At 61.6% G+C, this 17,659-nt stretch overlaps 1 protein-coding gene across 4 annotated transcripts; it reads left to right on the top strand.

Annotated features, from left to right (window-relative positions):
• The first annotated feature begins 431 nt into the window (after positions 1-431).
• Positions 432-17,590, top strand: LTBP3 (latent transforming growth factor beta binding protein 3). 4 transcript variants are annotated; one of them, XM_042905089.1, is made up of 28 exons: positions 432-759; positions 3,772-4,101; positions 4,233-4,435; positions 4,619-4,724; positions 4,945-5,037; positions 5,213-5,335; positions 5,839-5,997; positions 6,084-6,269; positions 6,847-6,863; positions 6,938-7,010; positions 7,188-7,286; positions 9,143-9,268; positions 9,358-9,489; positions 9,612-9,740; positions 9,979-10,101; positions 10,340-10,462; positions 13,377-13,499; positions 13,746-13,865; positions 14,570-14,698; positions 15,004-15,171; positions 15,349-15,432; positions 15,691-15,819; positions 15,924-16,061; positions 16,159-16,299; positions 16,448-16,609; positions 16,697-16,777; positions 16,882-17,013; positions 17,179-17,590. In XM_042905089.1, exons 1-28 carry the CDS (start codon positions 432-434, stop codon positions 17,328-17,330), a joined length of 3,909 nt encoding a protein of 1,302 aa, XP_042761023.1. In that variant the 3' UTR covers positions 17,331-17,590. The 4 variants fall into 4 exon arrangements, with proteins under 4 accessions (XP_042761023.1, XP_042761024.1, XP_042761025.1 ...); XM_042905091.1 differs by having other exon boundaries at positions 601-759; positions 16,885-17,013; XM_042905090.1 differs by lacking the exon at positions 16,159-16,299.
• Positions 17,591-17,659: the final 69 nt, after the last annotated feature.

The following is a 17,659-nucleotide window of genomic DNA, read 5'->3' as shown; positions in this document are numbered from 1 at the left end:
GCGCTCCCTGCTTCCCGGCGGCCGCGGGAGCCCAGCCCGGCCGGGGGAGGCGCGGAGCGGGCCGGCCGCCCGGCCTTCCTCTCCCCTCGCTCCTCCTCTCCGCCTCAACCCGCTCGGCCTCCGCGCGGCCGCCTCACTTCGGGGCCTTCGCAGGCCCCCGGCCCCGGCTCGTGGCTGGGCTCCTTCCCGGGGCTCTGGAAGTTTCCGGGCTCCCCGCGGTCCAGCCTCCATCTCTTGGCCTCGCACCGGGCCCCCGGCCGCGCCTGCCGTCCCCTCCCCGCGCGCTTCCTCCGTTCCTCTCCCTCGCTGCCCTCTCTCCCCCCTCTCCCGGGGCTCCCGGCTTGCTACCCCACCCCCCTCACCCCCCCCCCCGGGGGGCGCCGCGACCATAGCCCCGGCCCGGGCGCGCCCCCCGGGTCCTGCGGCCCCGGATGCCCGGGCCCCGCGGGGCTGCTGGCGGCCTGGCCCCTGAGATGCGCGGGGCGGGGGCGGCGGGGCTGCTGGCGCTGCTGCTGCTGCTGCTGCTGCTGCTGGGCCCGGGCGGCGGGGCCGAGGGGGGGCCGGCGGGCGAGCGGGGCGCCGGCGGGGGCGGGGCGCTGGCCCGGGAGCGCTTCAAGGTGGTCTTTGCGCCGGTGATCTGCAAGCGGACCTGCCTCAAGGGCCAGTGTCGGGACAGTTGTCAGCAGGGCTCCAACATGACGCTCATCGGAGAGAACGGCCACAGCACCGATACGCTCACGGGCTCCGGCTTCCGCGTGGGTGAGGGCCCGGGGGCCCGGGTGGGGGACGCGGGAAGGCAGACAGCAGGACAAATGCGGGATACCTGGTGGGGTAGGGTCTGTGACACTGGGGGCGCAGGGTGCGGAGTGCAGAGCTCTGGGGGCCTGGGGCCGGGGGGACACGAGGGGCTTGGGAGGCTGGAGTCCTGCGGCCACAGCTGGAGGGCCGCGTGGACCGGGACTTCACAGCTTTGGGGCAGGGTTGAGGCCTAAGGTGTGCAGTCATGCTGGGGTTCTGCATGATACATGACCCGCTCTGAAGGTGCTGGGTTCTGAGAGGGAGTCAGGGTCATTACACAGGGGCTTTTGAGGGATGTGAGCTGGGGCCAAGGAGGTCTCAGAGAAGGGACAAATTCTCCCCTAAGAAACAGAGTTGCTGGAAGAAACAGGAGAAATCTTTTCAAACCGTCTAAAGTAGGGCCTGCCAGGGGTAGACACCTGCATGCTCTGGGGGGAGGAGCCAAGGTCAGGGCTGGGGGTGAAGAAGTTAGATGTTGGCAAGGTCTTGGAGGGGAGGGGTGCTGAGGCCTAACAGGCGGAGTGCAGGCCTGGAGGTGGGGGCTGTTTGGGGTCCTCAGTCCATCTTTTCCCTGGCACCCCATCTATGCCTCCCCCATAAGATCTCAGGAGCTCTGCCTCAGAGTCTCCCCTCCCCAACAATCCCTCATGACTCCCCAGTTCCACTCGGAGCCTACCCCTTCCTCAGCATCTCTCTTCAAAGGGCAAGGCCTGGGGCTCAGCTCTCCTCCCCGCAAGGCCCTGTGGGCCAGGCTGGGGGAGGTGTCCCAGCAGTAATTACCCTCCTGGACAGGGTAATTAGGCCGGGCCCAGGATGGCACCAGCGAAACGGCCCCTCTTACACATTCCTATACTCAACATACCGACTCACAGACCCAAGGAACTCCACTGATGTGGCTCAGAGTCTCATGAGATGTGCGTGTGTGCGTGTGCATGCATGGGCTTTGCAGTGACACTCTGTGATTAATTACATGTTCCTTTGTGTTGTCCTGGGTGTATGTCTCCAGTCACTATGGGAGTGTTTCTGTGAGCTTGTGTTGGTGCCAAAATGAATGTGTGTGTGTGTGTGTGTGTGTGTGTGTGTGTGTGTGTGTGTGTCAGAGAGAGAGAGACAGACAGAGGAGATGACCGTGCATGTGAGTGTATATGGGCCCAGCCTCCCAGACCCCCTGGCCATCCTGCCCAGGCTGCTGTCTCCATCTGTGCTGCCCACATCCCCCAGGCTCAGAGCCCAGGCCACAGTGGGCGGGTGTCATTGAGAGGTCACCCTCACCGCTATGGGTGACTCACTGGGAGGCAGGAAGGAGAGGATCCTGCCTCCCCCAGCCCAGGACACACCCCTTCTGCCCTGAGAGTCCTGGAAGGATGGGCTGGGCCGGGATGCTCTTAGCCAGGCCCTGACGGCCATGGATGTGGGTTGGCCCTCTGAGGCCCTGCAGGTGTCCAGAAGAGCATCACCCCCAGCTTTCCATCCTGGGAAGTGAGGGCAGCCATGGGGCAGGCAGGAGAGGGGCTCGGTCTGGTGTGTGAGCTCAGGGCCCCAAGGCTGGATGTGAGATGTGAGTGTGTGTGTGACAGAAAGACATAGGTCCCAGCCTGCTACTCAGTCCTTCAGTCATTCCCCCTGAACCTCCTCTGGGACCCAGAGCTGAGGCAGACCCAGCCGTACCCTCCAAAACACTCTTCGTGTTGTGAGAGACAGACATAAATATAACCAAGTTAAGTGCCAGGCAGAGCAGGACAGAGGGTGATAACTCAGGAGAGAGAACAGAGGTGTGGCGGGGATACATGGAAAAGCTCCCAGGAGGAGAAACTGAGGCCGGAAGGATAATATTTGACTATGTAGAGGTGGAGGGACAGGGCCCTGAGGGAGGGTGGCATAAATAAAGCCATGGAGGCGGGAGATGTGACCCATTTGTAGGAGGAGGGAGAGGAGTCCTGAGGCATGGGGTCCACGTGGAAAGAGCAGAGGGGGATGGACGTAAAGAAGGTTCATTCTGGGCCATGGAGAGCCTTACATGTTTGTGCAAGGAAGCGAGGAGTGAGCAGGGATGTGATACGCCAGGGCTTTGCCTGAGGCTCGTTTCTCTGGGGGTGCTGGGCTGTGGACAGGCAGGAGAGAGAAAGAGGCAGGAAGCCGGGGAGGAGGATGGGTGGCAAGACACAAGGCACCAGAGGGGCAGAGGGCATGGCGGGGAGGGACATGGGTTCATGAGACTGTAGAGAGGCCGGAACTGGGTGGAGTGGAGCAGGAGAGATGCGGCCTCTGAGGCTCAGTAGAACGACCTTGGCTGGCAGGGATTCCCCAGCGGTAGTCCAGAGGGAGGGGTGGGGGCAGGATGCTGATTTCAGACAGTGTCCCCTGGGTGGAGGTGCCCAGGAGAGGTCCCAGAGAGGTAGCAGCTAGAGATGTGGGCCCTGGCATGGCAAGGCAAAGGGAGGGAGGGAGAGGGCGAACCTGGAGAGGGCTGAGGTCTGAATGGGGAGAATTTAGAAAAGGAGGAAGTGCCACATAGAGATAACATTCCCAGGAACGTTTGGAGGGAAATCCAGAGGAGAGAAAATCTGCTCCATCACCACGATCGTCCTCATCATTTGCAACTACTTATTAAACACTCAGCGTGCAGGGCACTGAGTGTTTGTACAGGCGTGACCTCATTTCAGAGACACAACAAACATCCCTACAGACGAGGACACTGAGGCACGGGGCTCAGGGCCACACAGCTGGCACGTGGCCTCCTAGCTAGGATTTAAGTACAGGACTTAAGACTCCAGAAGCCAACGTGGGTAGTAGGATGTCGGAAGACCTATAGGGCAGTTTCTATGTGTTCCGAAAGCCAGCTTCTCAAGGACAGGGCCAGTGGGTGGCAAGGAAGTAGGGAGGAGGGGAAAGAGGCAGGCTGTGGGTGAGGGAGCAGACCTGGGGGCTGGGAGGGCCGGTGGGCCCGGTTCCTGATCCACCTCCCCTCCCCAGTGGTGTGCCCTCTGCCCTGCATGAACGGCGGCCAGTGTTCCTCCCGAAACCAGTGCCTGTGTCCCCCGGACTTCACCGGTCGCTTCTGCCAGGTGCCCGCTGGAGGAGCTGGCGGGGTCACCGGCGGCGCAGGCCCCGGGCTTGGCCGGGCCGGGGCCCTGTCCACAGGCGCGCTTCCGCCCCTGGCTCCAGAAAGCGAGTCTGTAGCCAGCAAGCATGCCATCTACGCGGTCCAGGTGATCGCTGATCCGCCCGGGCCCGGGGAGGGGCCCCCTGCCCAGCATGCAGCCTTCCTGGTGCCCCTCGGGCCAGGACAGATCTCAGCGGAAGGTACCGGACCACGGGCAGACCCGGGGTGGCCGAAGTGGGCGGACACTAGGGTGGCGGGACCGGAATGAGCGACCGCACCCGCAACCGGTGGTGCGGGGCAGCCCTGAAGCCACCGTGCCCCGCCCCCCCAGTGCAGGCCCCGCCCCCCGTGGTGAACGTGCGCGTGCACCATCCTCCCGATGCCTCGGTCCAAGTTCACCGCATCGAGGGGCCGAACGCCGAGGGCCCAGCCCCCTCGCAGCACCTGCTGCCGCACCCCAAGCCCCAGCACCCCCGGCCACCCACCCAGAAGCCCTTGGGCCGCTGCTTCCAGGACACACTGCCCAAGCAGCCTGTGAGTGAATCCACAGTCCAGCTGGACCGGACCTTCGGTCTCCCAGGGTTGTCCTGTCCCAACCCAACTAAACGGGGATTGCACAAAACGGGGGCCCACGGGCCGAGAAGGGAGGAAAAGGGCCTGGGGAGGGAGGCTGGGTGGGGCTGGGCGCCCTGTGACCCCAGTCCCAACTTCCCCTAGTGCGGCAGCAACCCCCTCCCCGGCCTCACCAAGCAGGAGGACTGCTGTGGGAGCATCGGCACCGCGTGGGGCCAGAGCAAGTGTCATAAGTGCCCCCAGCTACAGTGTGAGTGCCTGGGCTCCGGGATCCCCGTCACTGCAGGGTGGACCTCGGCATACCTCTTCCTCCCCTGCAGGAGAGGACCCAGCCGGTGCCGCCCGAGCCTCTCCCTGCCCTCCAGATTCCTCTCACCCATCCCACTCTGCTCCTCCCCATGGCCCTCCTTTCCCCCCTCCCCTGCAGGACCCCCAGTGTCCTCCCCTGCCACCGTCTCCTCTCTCTGCAGACACAGGGGTGCAGAAACCAGGACCTGTACGTGGGGAGGTGGGCGCTGACTGCCCTCAGGGCTACAAGAGACTCAACAGCACCCATTGCCAGGGTACGGCCAGCCAGGAGATTCTGTGGGCTGGAGGGGCAAGCCAGTTGTCACTGGGGGAGGCCCCCAGGTGACCGAGGGAGCAGGCGGGGCTGGGGCAGGACCCTGAGGTGTTCGGAGTAGCTTGCTGTCACCCTATGGCCCCAGACTAGAGGGATCACATTCCTGCTTACCACAGACATCAACGAGTGCGCGATGCCCGGCATGTGTCGCCATGGTGACTGCCTCAACAACCCCGGCTCCTATCGCTGCGTCTGCCCACCTGGCCATAGCTTGGGCCCCTCCCGAACGCAGTGCATTGGTGAGAATGGGGGGGTTCAGGTCCCTGGGAAGTCACAGGCATGGACCTCCAAGCAGCAAGCGGCAAGGATCAGAGAGGTCACAGAGGTCACCGTGTGGTCAAGGGTTGATTGCAGGAGGATCGAGGCCCCGAGCCGATAGGATCAGGGATAAGTGGGGTCAGGAGTCACTTGAGATCTGGTCAGAGGTCACATGGGGTCAGGGACTATATAGAGTGAGGGTTGTAGGAGATCATGGTCTTGGTGGGTAGGAGGGATAAAGTCCTACATACAGCAACTAGAATCAGGGGTCAGTGGGGCCAGCGGTCACAGAGATTTCAGGGGTCACATGAGGTCAGAGAAACACGGGTTCGGGGATCACGTGAGTTCGGGGTCACCTGAGGTCAGAGGCCACAGGAGGATCAAGGGTTGTCTGGGCCAGAGAGGCAAGGCCTGGAGCAGCTTGGAAGAGGGACATGGGCGGCGATCAGGCCCAGGTGACCATGCCTGCCACTGGCCCCCGCAGCGGACAAGCCAGAGGAGAAGAGCCTGTGCTTCCGCCTGGTGAGCCCCGAGCACCAGTGCCAGCACCCGCTGACCACGCGCCTCACCCGCCAGCTCTGCTGCTGCAGCGTGGGCAAGGCCTGGGGCGCGAGGTGCCAGCGCTGCCCGGCTGATGGCACTGGTGAGCCTGGGGCATGCGGGGCGAAGGGGCCGTCTCTGTGCCCGTCCAGGAAACACTCACTTCTCTGCCCCTCCCTCTGGCCGCAGCTGCCTTCAAGGAGATCTGTCCAGCTGGGAAGGGGTACCACATCCTCACTTCCCACCAGACCCTCACCATTCAAGGCGAAAGTGATTTTTCCCTTTTCCTGCACCCTGACGGGCCACCCAAGCCCCAGCAGCATCCTGAGAGCCCCAGCCGGGCACCGCCACCTGAGGACGCGGAGGAAGAACGAGGTCTGGCCTGAGCCTTTCTGTTCCCTGACAGATGATGAATGCCTTAAGACTCGATCCCCTGGCTCCCCATCCACAGATGTGACCTCAGAGTCTAACCCCTAGCTCCTCATCCTTGACCTCATCACTGACCCCCAGAATCGACCCTCTCGTCCCGAACTAAGGTTGTCACCCCAGGATTTAACCCCCTGATGGACAGGATCTGACCATCCATTGCCCTCCGGATCTATTCCTCTGACCCTGGAACCCCTTTGATTTCCAAACCAGGGCACTGATCCAGTCCGAATGCTGTCCCTAGATCTGACCTTCTGTCTCCTGACCCAAGGATTTGGCCCTAGCTGTAACCTCCTGAGTCTTGCTCGATAACCCAAGGACCTTGACCAACCATCGCTCCCCATACCCGTTCCCCTGACCCGTGATGCAAACGCCCCCTGACTCCAGGATCTAACTCTTGACACCTGACCCAGAGACATGACTGCTGAACTCTTAGAGACCCTAACCACAAATACCAACTGCCAATCCCAGTCTTAACTCTCTTTTCCCAGCCCTGCGCTAATGGCCCCATCTTCTTCCCTTTTAGGGGTGAGCACGGACTCAGTGAGTATGAGAGCCCAGGTGGGAGGAGCGGGGAAGCCAAGGAGACAGAGGGCTCATGCTGCTGTCACTCACAGCCAGTGATGGAGGAACAGTCGGCACAGCAGAGCCACCTGACCGCCACCACATCTCCTGCCAGGCCCTACCCTGGTGAGCTGGGCGGTGCTGGAGGAACCAGTCCTCAAGGACTGTCACTGGGGGGTGGTTGACAGCTTGGCCATCCGGGGACAGTGAAGATGGGTGTGAAGTCCCAGCCACTGGCCTGCCTGGAGAGGGGCGGCTCTCCCATCCTCCACACCCCCTGACGGCGAACACTGTCACCTACAGAGTTGATCTCCAGGCCCTCGCCTCCCACCGTGCGTTGGTTCCTGCCAGACCTGCCCCCTTCCCGCAGTGCAGTGGAGATTGCTCCTACCCAGGTCACAGGTAAGACCTGCCCACGTAGGCTATGTCCTGGAGAGGCCAGGTCCCTGGCTTAATTTCAGTCCTCCCTTACCGCCCCCTCCCCCCATCATTCCTGAGCACTAACCCTCCACCCAGGCTTCCTGTGTGCCTGGCCCTGGGCTGGGCTCTGGGGAAGCCTTGGTGTGCAACCTTGAAGGATCCGGGTATTGTGGTGGTCAGCCCAGTCCGACGGTACTTATTCATTCATTCAACAAATACTTACTGAGTACCTGTTATGTGCCAGACACGGTTTAGGTGCTGGGGATACAGTAGTAAGCAAAAGACAAAAATTCCCTGTTCTTGCACAGTAAACAGAAAACAGATCAGTAACTAAAAATCCAGGATGTCTCATAAATGCCATGAAAAAGTAAATCAGAGAAGAAGTCTGGGGATTATGACAATATGTAGGGTGGCAATGAGAGAAGGCTAGCAGGGCTTTAAAGAGTGTTGGAAATTAAGGAGAAGAAGTGGGGAAGAAATGGGTGTGCAGGTTGGGAAAACGGGACACTCCAAGTGAAGTTTAGGCAAAGGCACGGAGACATGGAAACACTGGTGGAGGAGGGAAAACCACACAGCCCTGTGTTTCTGAACCAAGGGAGGGCCGACGCGTGGAGCCTTGTTCAGAGGCTTGGGTTTGATCCCAAAGGCTGTGGGAAGTGTCTGTAGGGTTTGGGGCATCATGATAATTGCTAGCTATGGCTGAGCAATTGCCTTGTGCCAGGCACCGACCGGAGAGTTTTACGTACTAAATATCACTTAACTTTCTCATACTCTGAAAGTGAACACTGGTAGCTTCATCTTCCAGATGAGAAAACAGACGCTCAGGTTCAGTATCTTGCCCGCAGATCACACATCTGAGCCAGGTTCAAGCCCAAGTCTGTGTGGACTCCAAAGCTACAAGGAGCCACCGGCCCCATTGAAATCTAGGAGGCTAGATGGGCTGGGGGAGGGGGGAGTGATGGCTCACGCAGAAGGTGGCTGCCCAGGAGGCCTGTACAGGCTAGGACAATGCAGTGACAGCCCTGGGGGTTGTGGGAATGTGGGGGAAGAGGCATCTGGGGAGGCTTCTCAGAGGAGAGGGTATTAGGTGTAGGGAGAGATACTCTAGGCAAAAAGAGCAGCTCACCAGGTGTGTTTGGGTGGGGCAGGGTTCAGGGTCAAGGCCTGGGCTGCAGGTGGGGGGGAAGGGAGAGGGGGAGTGAGGGAGTTCAGTGAGACTGTTGACAAAGAAAGTGAAGGGGGTTTCCGGATCTGACTGCCTACATATCCACAAAGGGGCAAGCCAGAGTCCCAGGAAGGAGCTCCTGCCTGCCTTGGGAAGGGGAGGAAATCAACCATTCTGGAATGGGGGACCCGGGTCCCTAAGGCAAGGGTGTTGGGTCACTGGGCTAGAGGATATGGGAGTAACAAATGCTGCGGGATTTTAAATATTGAGGTGACTGGAGGGGAGGGTCTTAGAGCCCCTTGGGTAGGGGCATTGGGATGACTGAGGCCCTGAGGGGATGTGATCGGGTTTGGGGTGACGGGGAGACAGAATATAGTGAGTAGAAATAGAAATATCAGGGATCCTGGAGTTGAGGAGAGGGATGTCAGGGACCCGGGGTTGCTATCTGGGGTCGTGATGCTGGGGTGATCTGGGATAGAGGTATAGGAAATCCTAGGATTGGCGTATGAGTGTACAGGGGCCTGAGGTCATGGTGTGACCAGGCTCTCAGGTATCTGGGTTATTAAGAATGGGGTATGGAGGTCCGCCCGGGGAACGTGGCAGAAAGTGAGTGCTCCCTGCTCAGCCCCATGCTCCCCCCCCCCCCGTCACCTCCCCCCCCCCCCCCCGCCAGAGACAGACGAGTGCCGACTGAACCAGAACATCTGTGGCCACGGCGAGTGCGTCCCGGGCCCCTCGGACTACTCCTGCCATTGCAATCCGGGCTACCGGTCGCACCCGCAGCACCGCTACTGCGTGGGTGAGCGCGGGCGGCCGGGCGGGCGGCCCCGGGGCGGCCTCGGGTCCCCATATCCCTCTGACGTCTCGCCGCCCGCGCGTCCTCCCCAGACGTGAACGAGTGCGAGGCGGAGCCGTGCGGCGCCGGGAGGGGCATCTGCATGAACACGGGCGGCTCCTACAACTGCCACTGCAACCGCGGCTACCGCCTGCACGTGGGCGCCGGGGGGCGCTCGTGCGTGGGTGAGCGCGGCCCGGCCGGGGCGGCGCGGAGGCTGGGGGGATGGGGGGCCCTCGTCCCGACCGCCGCGTAACCGCCTCTGCCGCCCCTGGCGCCCCCCTCGCGCCCTCTTCCTCCCGCGCAGACCTGAACGAGTGCGCCAAGCCCCACCTGTGCGGCGACGGCGGCTTCTGCCTCAACTTCCCCGGTCACTACAAGTGCAACTGTTACCCCGGCTACCGGCTCAAAGCCTCACGACCGCCCGTGTGCGAAGGTGGGGGAAGACCCCATCCGGGCCGACAGGGGGTCCTCCGCTGTCCCTCGGCCTGGCGTGGGGGCAGGGGGCCTGGACTCCAGCTCTGGGCTCCTCAGAGGTTGGGGTGCGGGAACCCTGAGGTCCCAGGGGGCCCCGTTGATCCGTGACGGAGGGAGGTCCTGCCAAGGATACTGAGGGCCTGGTCGGTCACGATGTCCCCAAATGGGTCTGCCTCCTTCTCGCCTCACCCACGCAGACATCGACGAGTGCCGAGACCCTAGCTCCTGTCCGGATGGCAAATGCGAGAACAAACCCGGGAGCTTCAAGTGCATTGCCTGTCAGCCCGGCTACCGCAGCCAGGGGGGCGGGGCCTGCCGCGGTGAGGGCGGGGCCTAGATGCCGGACGGGCGGGTTCGAAGGCAAATGGGCGGGGCCCATCCGGGAGGGGTCCCCCGCGACCGGGCAGTTTCGGGGTCCGGTTAGGGCAGGGGCAGGGCTTATGTTCGTGAGAGTCGCCTCGCAGGCGGCGCCCCCCATACTGGGCGGGGGAGACCCCCACCCCGACACAGTGCCAGGCCCAGTGGGGTGGCGACCGAGGTGAGTCTTCTCTGCCGCAGACGTGAACGAGTGCGCCGAGGGCAGCCCCTGCTCACCGGGCTGGTGCGAGAACCTCCCAGGCTCCTTCCGCTGCACGTGCGCCCAGGGCTACGCGCCTGCGCCGGATGGCCGCAGTTGCCTGGGTGAGCCCCAGCCCTGCCAGTCAACGCCCCCCGCACCCACGCCGCGCGCAAACTCGGGACCGAGTCGGTCCCACAGTGGGCAGGAGATAGATAATGCACCCTCCAGTTCACGGATCTAGTCACTCATTTTCTCAGCGAACCTAGCCCATGGGAAGACCACCAGGATTTCTGTGTAGGGAGGGTCTTAGCAGGCAAGGCTCTAGCTGCTTTTGCAAAGCAGGTTCCTTAAATTTAAAGAAAAGAAAAACCTATAAAAGAACGGGGAGGGGCGTTAGTAGTCCCTCTGCACTGTTTCTTTTCCTTTTTTTAGAGAGAGGGGAGAGGGGCGGAGGGAGAAAGAGAGAGAGGATCTTAAGCAGACTGCACACTCAGTGTGGAGTCCATCCTACGACCGGAAGATCATGACCTGAGCGGAAACCAAAAGTCAGTCGGTCACTTAACCTAACCGACAGCCACCCAGGCGCCCTTGCACTAATGTTTCTCATGCACCAAGAAGTCTGGAGAGTGCGAGGCCGTGGGCCTGGATGGAATTTGGGTGCAGGGCTGGGAGGAGGCGAGACCTGAATTGTCTTAAAGAACCAACCGAAATTAGCCGAGCGAAGGAAGTCAGCACCAGCGGACGCAGAGGTGAAAAACAGCACTGCATGTGCAGGGAACTAAGGTAGAAGCAGAGAGTGGGGGCTGAGGCTGGCTGGTGAGGGGCAGGACCCGAGGCCCTGGGCCTCAGCCCCTGGAAGGCCCCTCTAAGCCCTGCCCAGGAGGTTAAGCTTCGTCCTGAGGGCGCTATAAGGCACCTGAAGCATTTTAAGGGGAAGGGGGACAAGATTCACCATTTGCTTTAGAAAGTTTCCTGATGCTGGGTGTGGAGAGTAGCTGGAGGTCTTCTGATGGCTCAGGACACAGTGGTGGATGTGATGAGAGAAGTTGCCTCAGGATGGTCGTGAGATGATGTGATATTAGAGAAATATTAAAGCAGATTCCCCGGGGGGCTTGTTAACTGTATGCCCAGGTGGGGGTGGGGGAGGGGAACAAGGAACCCTCCAGGTGTCTGGTTTGGGTGACTCTGCGGGTGGTACTGTTCACTGGGATAGGGTCTCTAGACGTGGTGCATATTTGAGAAGGGAGACACCCAAGTTTCATGCTGGGCAAGTTGAGTGGGTGGTTTCTGCGGGCCTCTGGGCTGGAGATGACAGCAGAAGGTGGGCCATACAGGGTGGAAGCCTTGGGCCAAACACCACCCCCAACACACACACTCCTAGAACTGTGGACGTCGGGGGGCCGTGGAGCCTTAGGGTGTGTCTGCTCAGCCAAGGGGGGTGGGTCCAGTGAGGGGAGCCTCACAGAGCCTTGTGGGCAATACCACATCAGCGGAAGGCAGGGGTCTAGGAGTGGGAGATGGGGAGGAGGGCTGGAAGGAGGCCCAAGGAGCACCAGCTGAGAAACTGGGGGAGGAGAGGTTCCCAGGGCAGAGGAGGATAAAGCAAATGCAACAGAGAGGTTCTTGTAAAATAAGAACTAAGTGGTAAGATGAGAAAGCTCCCGGTGACCTTGTTAGGGTGGTTTCTGTGGCACGAGGGGGTTAGGAGGTGGCAGCTAGCAAGTGAGGAAGAGCGAGACCTGGGGCGGCCAGAATGGGGTGTAGGGTTGTAGGCTGAGGAGATGCCATGAAAATGGGCGAGGGGATGACAAGGGCAGCTGGGGGAGGGGCCATGGACAGGGAAAGGGACATCTCTTGCCCTAATGGGAGCCAGAGGGGAACGGCTATAATGATTTGCAGGAGGTTAAAAGAGATTCCTCTCAATTCTCTCATGTACAGTGAAGAGCCTGAGTCCAGTAGGGGACTTGTAATGATCAGTAGAGGTTTGGGACTGCCCAAGGGCATGGGAGCTGTCTAGGGGCTTTCCAAAAGTCCAGGCTTGGGAGGTGGGGGAGGGTAGCCTCGGCCACACTGAGGATGGGGCGGGTCCAGAGGCCAGAGGGAGTGGCTGTGGCCCAGGGTACACAGTCTGGCAGCTGCCTGCACCCCTCTCAGCACCCAGGATCTGGAGACCCAGAGGCAGGCATGGCCTGCCAGACCGGTGAGGAGGAAGGAGAGATGTTCGTGGGCCCCTGCGAAAGAAGGCGAGGTAGGGGACTTGAGAATAGCAGAGGCAGTGGGAAGGAAGCAGCATCTGAGATGTCCAAGGTGGGGCAGATCCCAGCTCCTGTCCTGAGAGTGAGTGGCTGCCACTGAGGTGAAGGTCACAGAAACTGCTCAAGGGTGTAAGGTCAGAGGCTGGGGCCAGCTGGCCACATGGATGCTGAACACTTCTAGGATGGGGAGCAAGATAGAGGGAGAGAGACTAGGAAGGTGAGTGCTGACAGCAGTAGAGAAGGTGAAGGCTGGCATGGGGTCAGGTGCACCCCAGAGGCGGAGCTTGGTTTGGAAGGGGGTTGGAGGTGTGGCCAAGAGCCAGCTTCTGGCAGAAATGACTGCAGAGAAGCATGCTCTCAGGGGAAAGCCAAGCTCCTTCACTGCACAAGGAGAAGAAACTATTGTGTGAGAAGGACAGAGAACAGAGGAGCTTATTCACATGGGAAGAAAGGGAGCCAATGCAGGTAGGGGAAGGGGAGAGCAGCTGGGGCAGTATGGGAAGAGGGGATGGGGAGGGTGCCCTTTTTGGAGAGGATGGATGAAGGTTGGTGAGGCTTGAGCTCTTTGGAATTGGACGTGGCCCAGGGTCCCTGGCAGCACCTGGCCTGGTCACTAGGGCATGGTGTGCCACATGGAGGGCGGGTTAGGGTCCCGTGCTTCCCTTCAGCTCCCCTGGCCTCCACTCTGGTGCTCCACGCCATAGGCACGAGCGGGAAAAGGGTGGCAGACGCCCGAGACCATCCCCATGCTGGCCCTCTGACCCCGCCTTGTGCCCTGCAGATGTGGATGAGTGTGAGGCCGGGGATGTGTGTGACAATGGCATCTGCACCAACACGCCAGGCTCCTTCCAATGTCAGTGCCTCTCCGGCTACCATCTATCAAGAGACCGGAGCCGATGCGAGGGTGAGTGGGGCCTAGAGCTGGGGATTAACTTGTTCCTCCCTATCCTGGAACTTCTAAGCCCAGGCTCCAAGTTCGGAGCTACCTGTAAACAGGTCAGGCACTCCCATGTCCAGCCCGCATCCCTATCCAAGATTGGGCGTGGAGTGTAGACCTGACCCACAGATTGAGTGTGGAGAGGGAGCCTCGGCAGCCTCAGGCTGAGTAGGGTCAGCTCGTGAGAGTCTCCACCTCTTTGATCCCCTACAGATATTGATGAGTGTGACTTCCCTGCCGCCTGCATTGGGGGTGACTGCATCAACACCAATGGCTCCTACCGATGTCTTTGTCCTCAGGGGCACCGGCTGGTTGGCGGCAGGAAGTGCCAAGGTATGGGGGTATTGGCTGAGAGTTCCTCAGGAGGAGTGGCAGGGAATGACAGTAATCTCCTAGACAGCCTGTTGACCTGTCTTTCCATCCATCTGTCCATCCACCCGCTCACTCACCCTTCCACTCCACCCACAATAGCAACAGTAATAATGACGTAGTTGCATGGTGACCTTTCCATGCATTAGTGGACAGGAGTTTCCAGAGAACCTACTATTTGCCAGCTTCTATACTATGTACTAGGAATAGAGCAGTGATCCAGGATTCCCACTGGGGGAGGCTGACATGTAAATTGATTCTTACTGTTCAGAGTGCTGGGAGCCAAAAGAGGTCTGGAGGGGTGATTAATTGCAACGGAGATGTGACAGTTGAATTGGAACTTAGAATACAGGATGATGAAATTGAAAGATACCAGGAGACCAAACTCAAAGGCCTTGAATGCCAAGCTGAGAGTGAGGGCTCCATTCTGTTGCCGGTAACAGCCACTGCAGGTTTTGGGAAGAATACAGTGAATGTGCACACATCTACCCACATGCACAGACAGGCAAGAGCGCACTCCCTATTGTGTGCACTTTGAGATCAAAGTGGAAGTTCGGGTTCTGAACTTGTGTGAGTCCCCGGAGGCATATCCACCCCCCCCCCCCCACCCCGCAAGAAGCGACTGGTTTCCTTGGAGCCACTCTTCCTGCTTCCCTCACTCCCCACAGACATAGATGAATGCAGCCAGGACCCCGGCCTGTGCCTTCCCCACGGGGCCTGCGAGAACCTGCAGGGCTCCTATGTTTGCGTCTGTGACGAGGGCTTCACGCCCACCCAGGACCAGCACGGCTGTGAGGGTGAGTGTCCTCCAGGCTCCTCCTCAGATTAGACAACTCCCCTGAGCTGCAGCTGGGGTTCAGAGACTTTTCCTGGTCCCACCCTCTGGAATCTGGGGAACGGGAAGAAATCCCTTTTGCCCGAGAGTCCAGTGGACCTGGACCGCACAGGAGAGCCCTGAACCTCACATTGAGGATGGAGCTTGGCTCTGACGGGGCGGCTGAGGGGAGCGAGGGAGTGTGGGGCAGCCCGGGCATGAGGTCGGTGGGCAGCGTGGACAGCAAGACCGTCTGCAGGACCCTGAGCTGCCCTCCCCTCCCCTCAGAGGTGGAGCAGCCCCACCACAAGAAGGAGTGCTACCTTAACTTCGATGACACCGTGTTCTGCGACAGTGTACTGGCCACCAATGTCACCCAGCAGGAGTGCTGCTGCTCGCTGGGGGCTGGCTGGGGAGACCACTGCGAGATCTATCCCTGCCCAGTGTACAGCTCAGGTCAGGAGCCGGGCAGGCCTTTCCCCTTCCCAGAGTCTCAGTTTCTTCATTTGGAAACGGACGGGGAGAAATGGCCCCTCCCTGGATAGGTGGGAAATGAGGCGGAGAGCTCCGACAGAAGCACGCACGCGCTCAACCCCGCCTCCTTTCTTCCCCACGGCCGCTCTCTCCCCGCAGCTGAGTTCCACAGTCTCTGCCCAGACGGGAAGGGCTACACCCAAGACAATAACATTGTCAACTACGGCATCCCGGCCCACCGTGGTAAGCCCCGACACGGCTCCGCCCACCGGACACGCCCCGCCCCGCCCCCCGAGGTCGGTAGTGCTAACTGGGGTAGGCCCCGCCCACACCGTCATCGTCTGCCCCGCCCCTACCACGCCCTCGTCAGCCTCCGGAAAAGCCTCTCCCACTGAGTTTGCTCCGCCCCCGCGGTAAGCCCCGCCCACACTTCCCTGGCTGCGGGCCTGAGCGGCCCGGGAGGTAGAGGCCGCCGGGCGCCCACGGCTTGTCACTCCGCAGACATCGACGAGTGCATACTGTTCGGGGCAGAGATCTGCAAGGAGGGCAAGTGCGTGAATACGCAGCCCGGCTACGAGTGCTATTGCAAGCAAGGCTTCTACTACGACGGGAACCTACTGGAGTGCGTGGGTGAGCGCAGATGGTCCCAGTGGCCGTGGGCCAGCAGCCGGGAGACACGCACAACCACCCGACTTCGGGCTGGTTCCCTCCACTCGTGCTTTTCCTCCCCGCAGACGTGGACGAGTGCTTGGACGAGTCCAACTGCCGGAACGGAGTGTGTGAGAACACGCGCGGCGGCTACCGCTGTGCCTGCACGCCCCCCGCCGAGTACAGCCCGGCGCAGCGTCAGTGTCTGAGCCCGGAGGAGATGGGTGAGGCCCGGGCCTGCCGGCTGGGGAAACAGGAGGGGAGCGGGGACTGGGCCAAGCTGTGACCGCCACTCCCATCCATGCCCTCGCTACCCCCTAGACGTAGACGAGTGTCAGGACCCGGCAGCGTGCCGCCCTGGCCGCTGCGTCAACCTGCCGGGCTCCTACCGCTGCGAGTGCCGCCCGCCCTGGGTGCCCGGGCCCTCCGGCCGCGATTGCCAGCTCCCCGAGAGCCCAGCCGGTGAGGGCAAGAGTTGTCTTGGGCCAATTCCAGGGCCTGGGCTGCCGGGTGGAGCCCCGGGGTCGCGGCTCCCCGCGAGGCTTGGTTGGAGCGGGGACCTAGTGTCCCCGTTTCGGGCCCCCAGCTGAAGCCAGGTCTCCCCTGGCAGAGCGTGCCCCGGAGCGACGGGACGTGTGCTGGGCCCAGCGCGGAGAAGATGGCATGTGCGCGGGACCCCTGGCCGGGCCAGCCCTCACCTTCGACGACTGCTGCTGTCGTCAGGGCCGCGGTTGGGGAGCCCAGTGCCGCCCTTGCCCGCCACGCAGCGCTGGTGAGCCTCCCCAGAGGGGTTTGTGGAGTGCTGGGGCAGGAGCCAGGGTGCTGCTTTCGCGTGGCTGACCGCCCCCGCTCCTCCCAGGGTCCCAGTGCCCAACGTCACAGAGTGAGAGCAATTCCTTCTGGGACGCGAGCCCCCTGCTGCTAGGAAAGCCCCCTCGAGGTGAGTATAACGGGAGGGCACAGAGAGGGTGCGGGGGCGGGGGGTCCCCAACCATCTGCTGGCAGAGGTGAAGGTTGATGTCTGCATTTTCCCCACCGGCACAGAAGAGGACAGCTCGGAGGAGGACTCGGACGAGTGCCGCTGCGTGAGTGGCCGCTGCGTGCCGAGGCCCGGAGGCGCCGTGTGCGAGTGTCCGGGCGGCTTCCAGCTCGACGCCTCTCGTGCGCGTTGTGTCGGTGAGCGGGGCCGCGGGGGTGGGACCGGCCCCCAGCCCAAGACCAGAAGTTGGTGGAGGGGCCGGGGCCAAGGCTGGCAGCCCGGGGGAGGCACGGGGCCACACGCTAAGGGGGCTGCTGCTCTGGCGCCCTGGCGAAGCTCGCACCTGTCGCCCCCACCTGCAGACATCGATGAGTGCCGAGAACTGAACCAGCGTGGGCTGCTGTGCAAGAGTGAGCGCTGCGTGAACACAAGCGGCTCCTTCCGCTGCGTCTGCAAAGCTGGCTTCGCACGCAGCCGCCCACACGGGGCCTGTGTGCCCCAGCGCCGCCGCTAACGAGGCCCTCAGCCATCAGCGAGGGGTTCCCGCCTGACCCTCGGGGTGAACTCAGTCTCTCACCTGTGTTCCAACTCGGGGCTCGGACCCAGGAACTCTCCGGGGGTCTTAGACCCCTTCCTGCGCCCCGAGTTCTGAGGGCGCCCTTACAGGCGCCGCCCAGTTCGCAGGCGGAGTGTGGGACTCTCAGGCACTGAGGTCCTTCCTCCCAGAGGGCGTTTCCTGGAAACTGATAAATCAAATCATGCCTCTGCACTCTCGGCTTGTCCAAGCGAATTGATGTTCCCGTCTGTGGTGGGCGTGGACTTCGCAGGGCAGCGCCATACCCA

The sequence above is a fragment of the Panthera leo genome, chromosome D1, assembly GCF_018350215.1.
Source record: "Panthera leo isolate Ple1 chromosome D1, P.leo_Ple1_pat1.1, whole genome shotgun sequence".
Lineage (NCBI taxonomy): Eukaryota > Metazoa > Chordata > Mammalia > Carnivora > Felidae > Panthera > Panthera leo.
This window is presented reverse-complemented; position numbering and strand designations above follow the sequence as displayed.

Bases quoted from the DNA above. Each gene is read 5' to 3' on its own strand.
- LTBP3 (XM_042905089.1), top strand. From the start codon at position 432: ATGCCCGGGCCCCGCGGGGCTGCTGGCGGCCTGGCCCCTGAGATGCGC. The intron at 4,725-4,944 runs GTGAGTGCCTGG...CTCTCTCTGCAG, and splicing joins TAAGTGCCCCCAGCTACAGT to ACACAGGGGTGCAGAAACCA. The intron at 16,778-16,881 runs GTGAGTATAACG...CCACCGGCACAG, and splicing joins GCTAGGAAAGCCCCCTCGAG to AAGAGGACAGCTCGGAGGAG.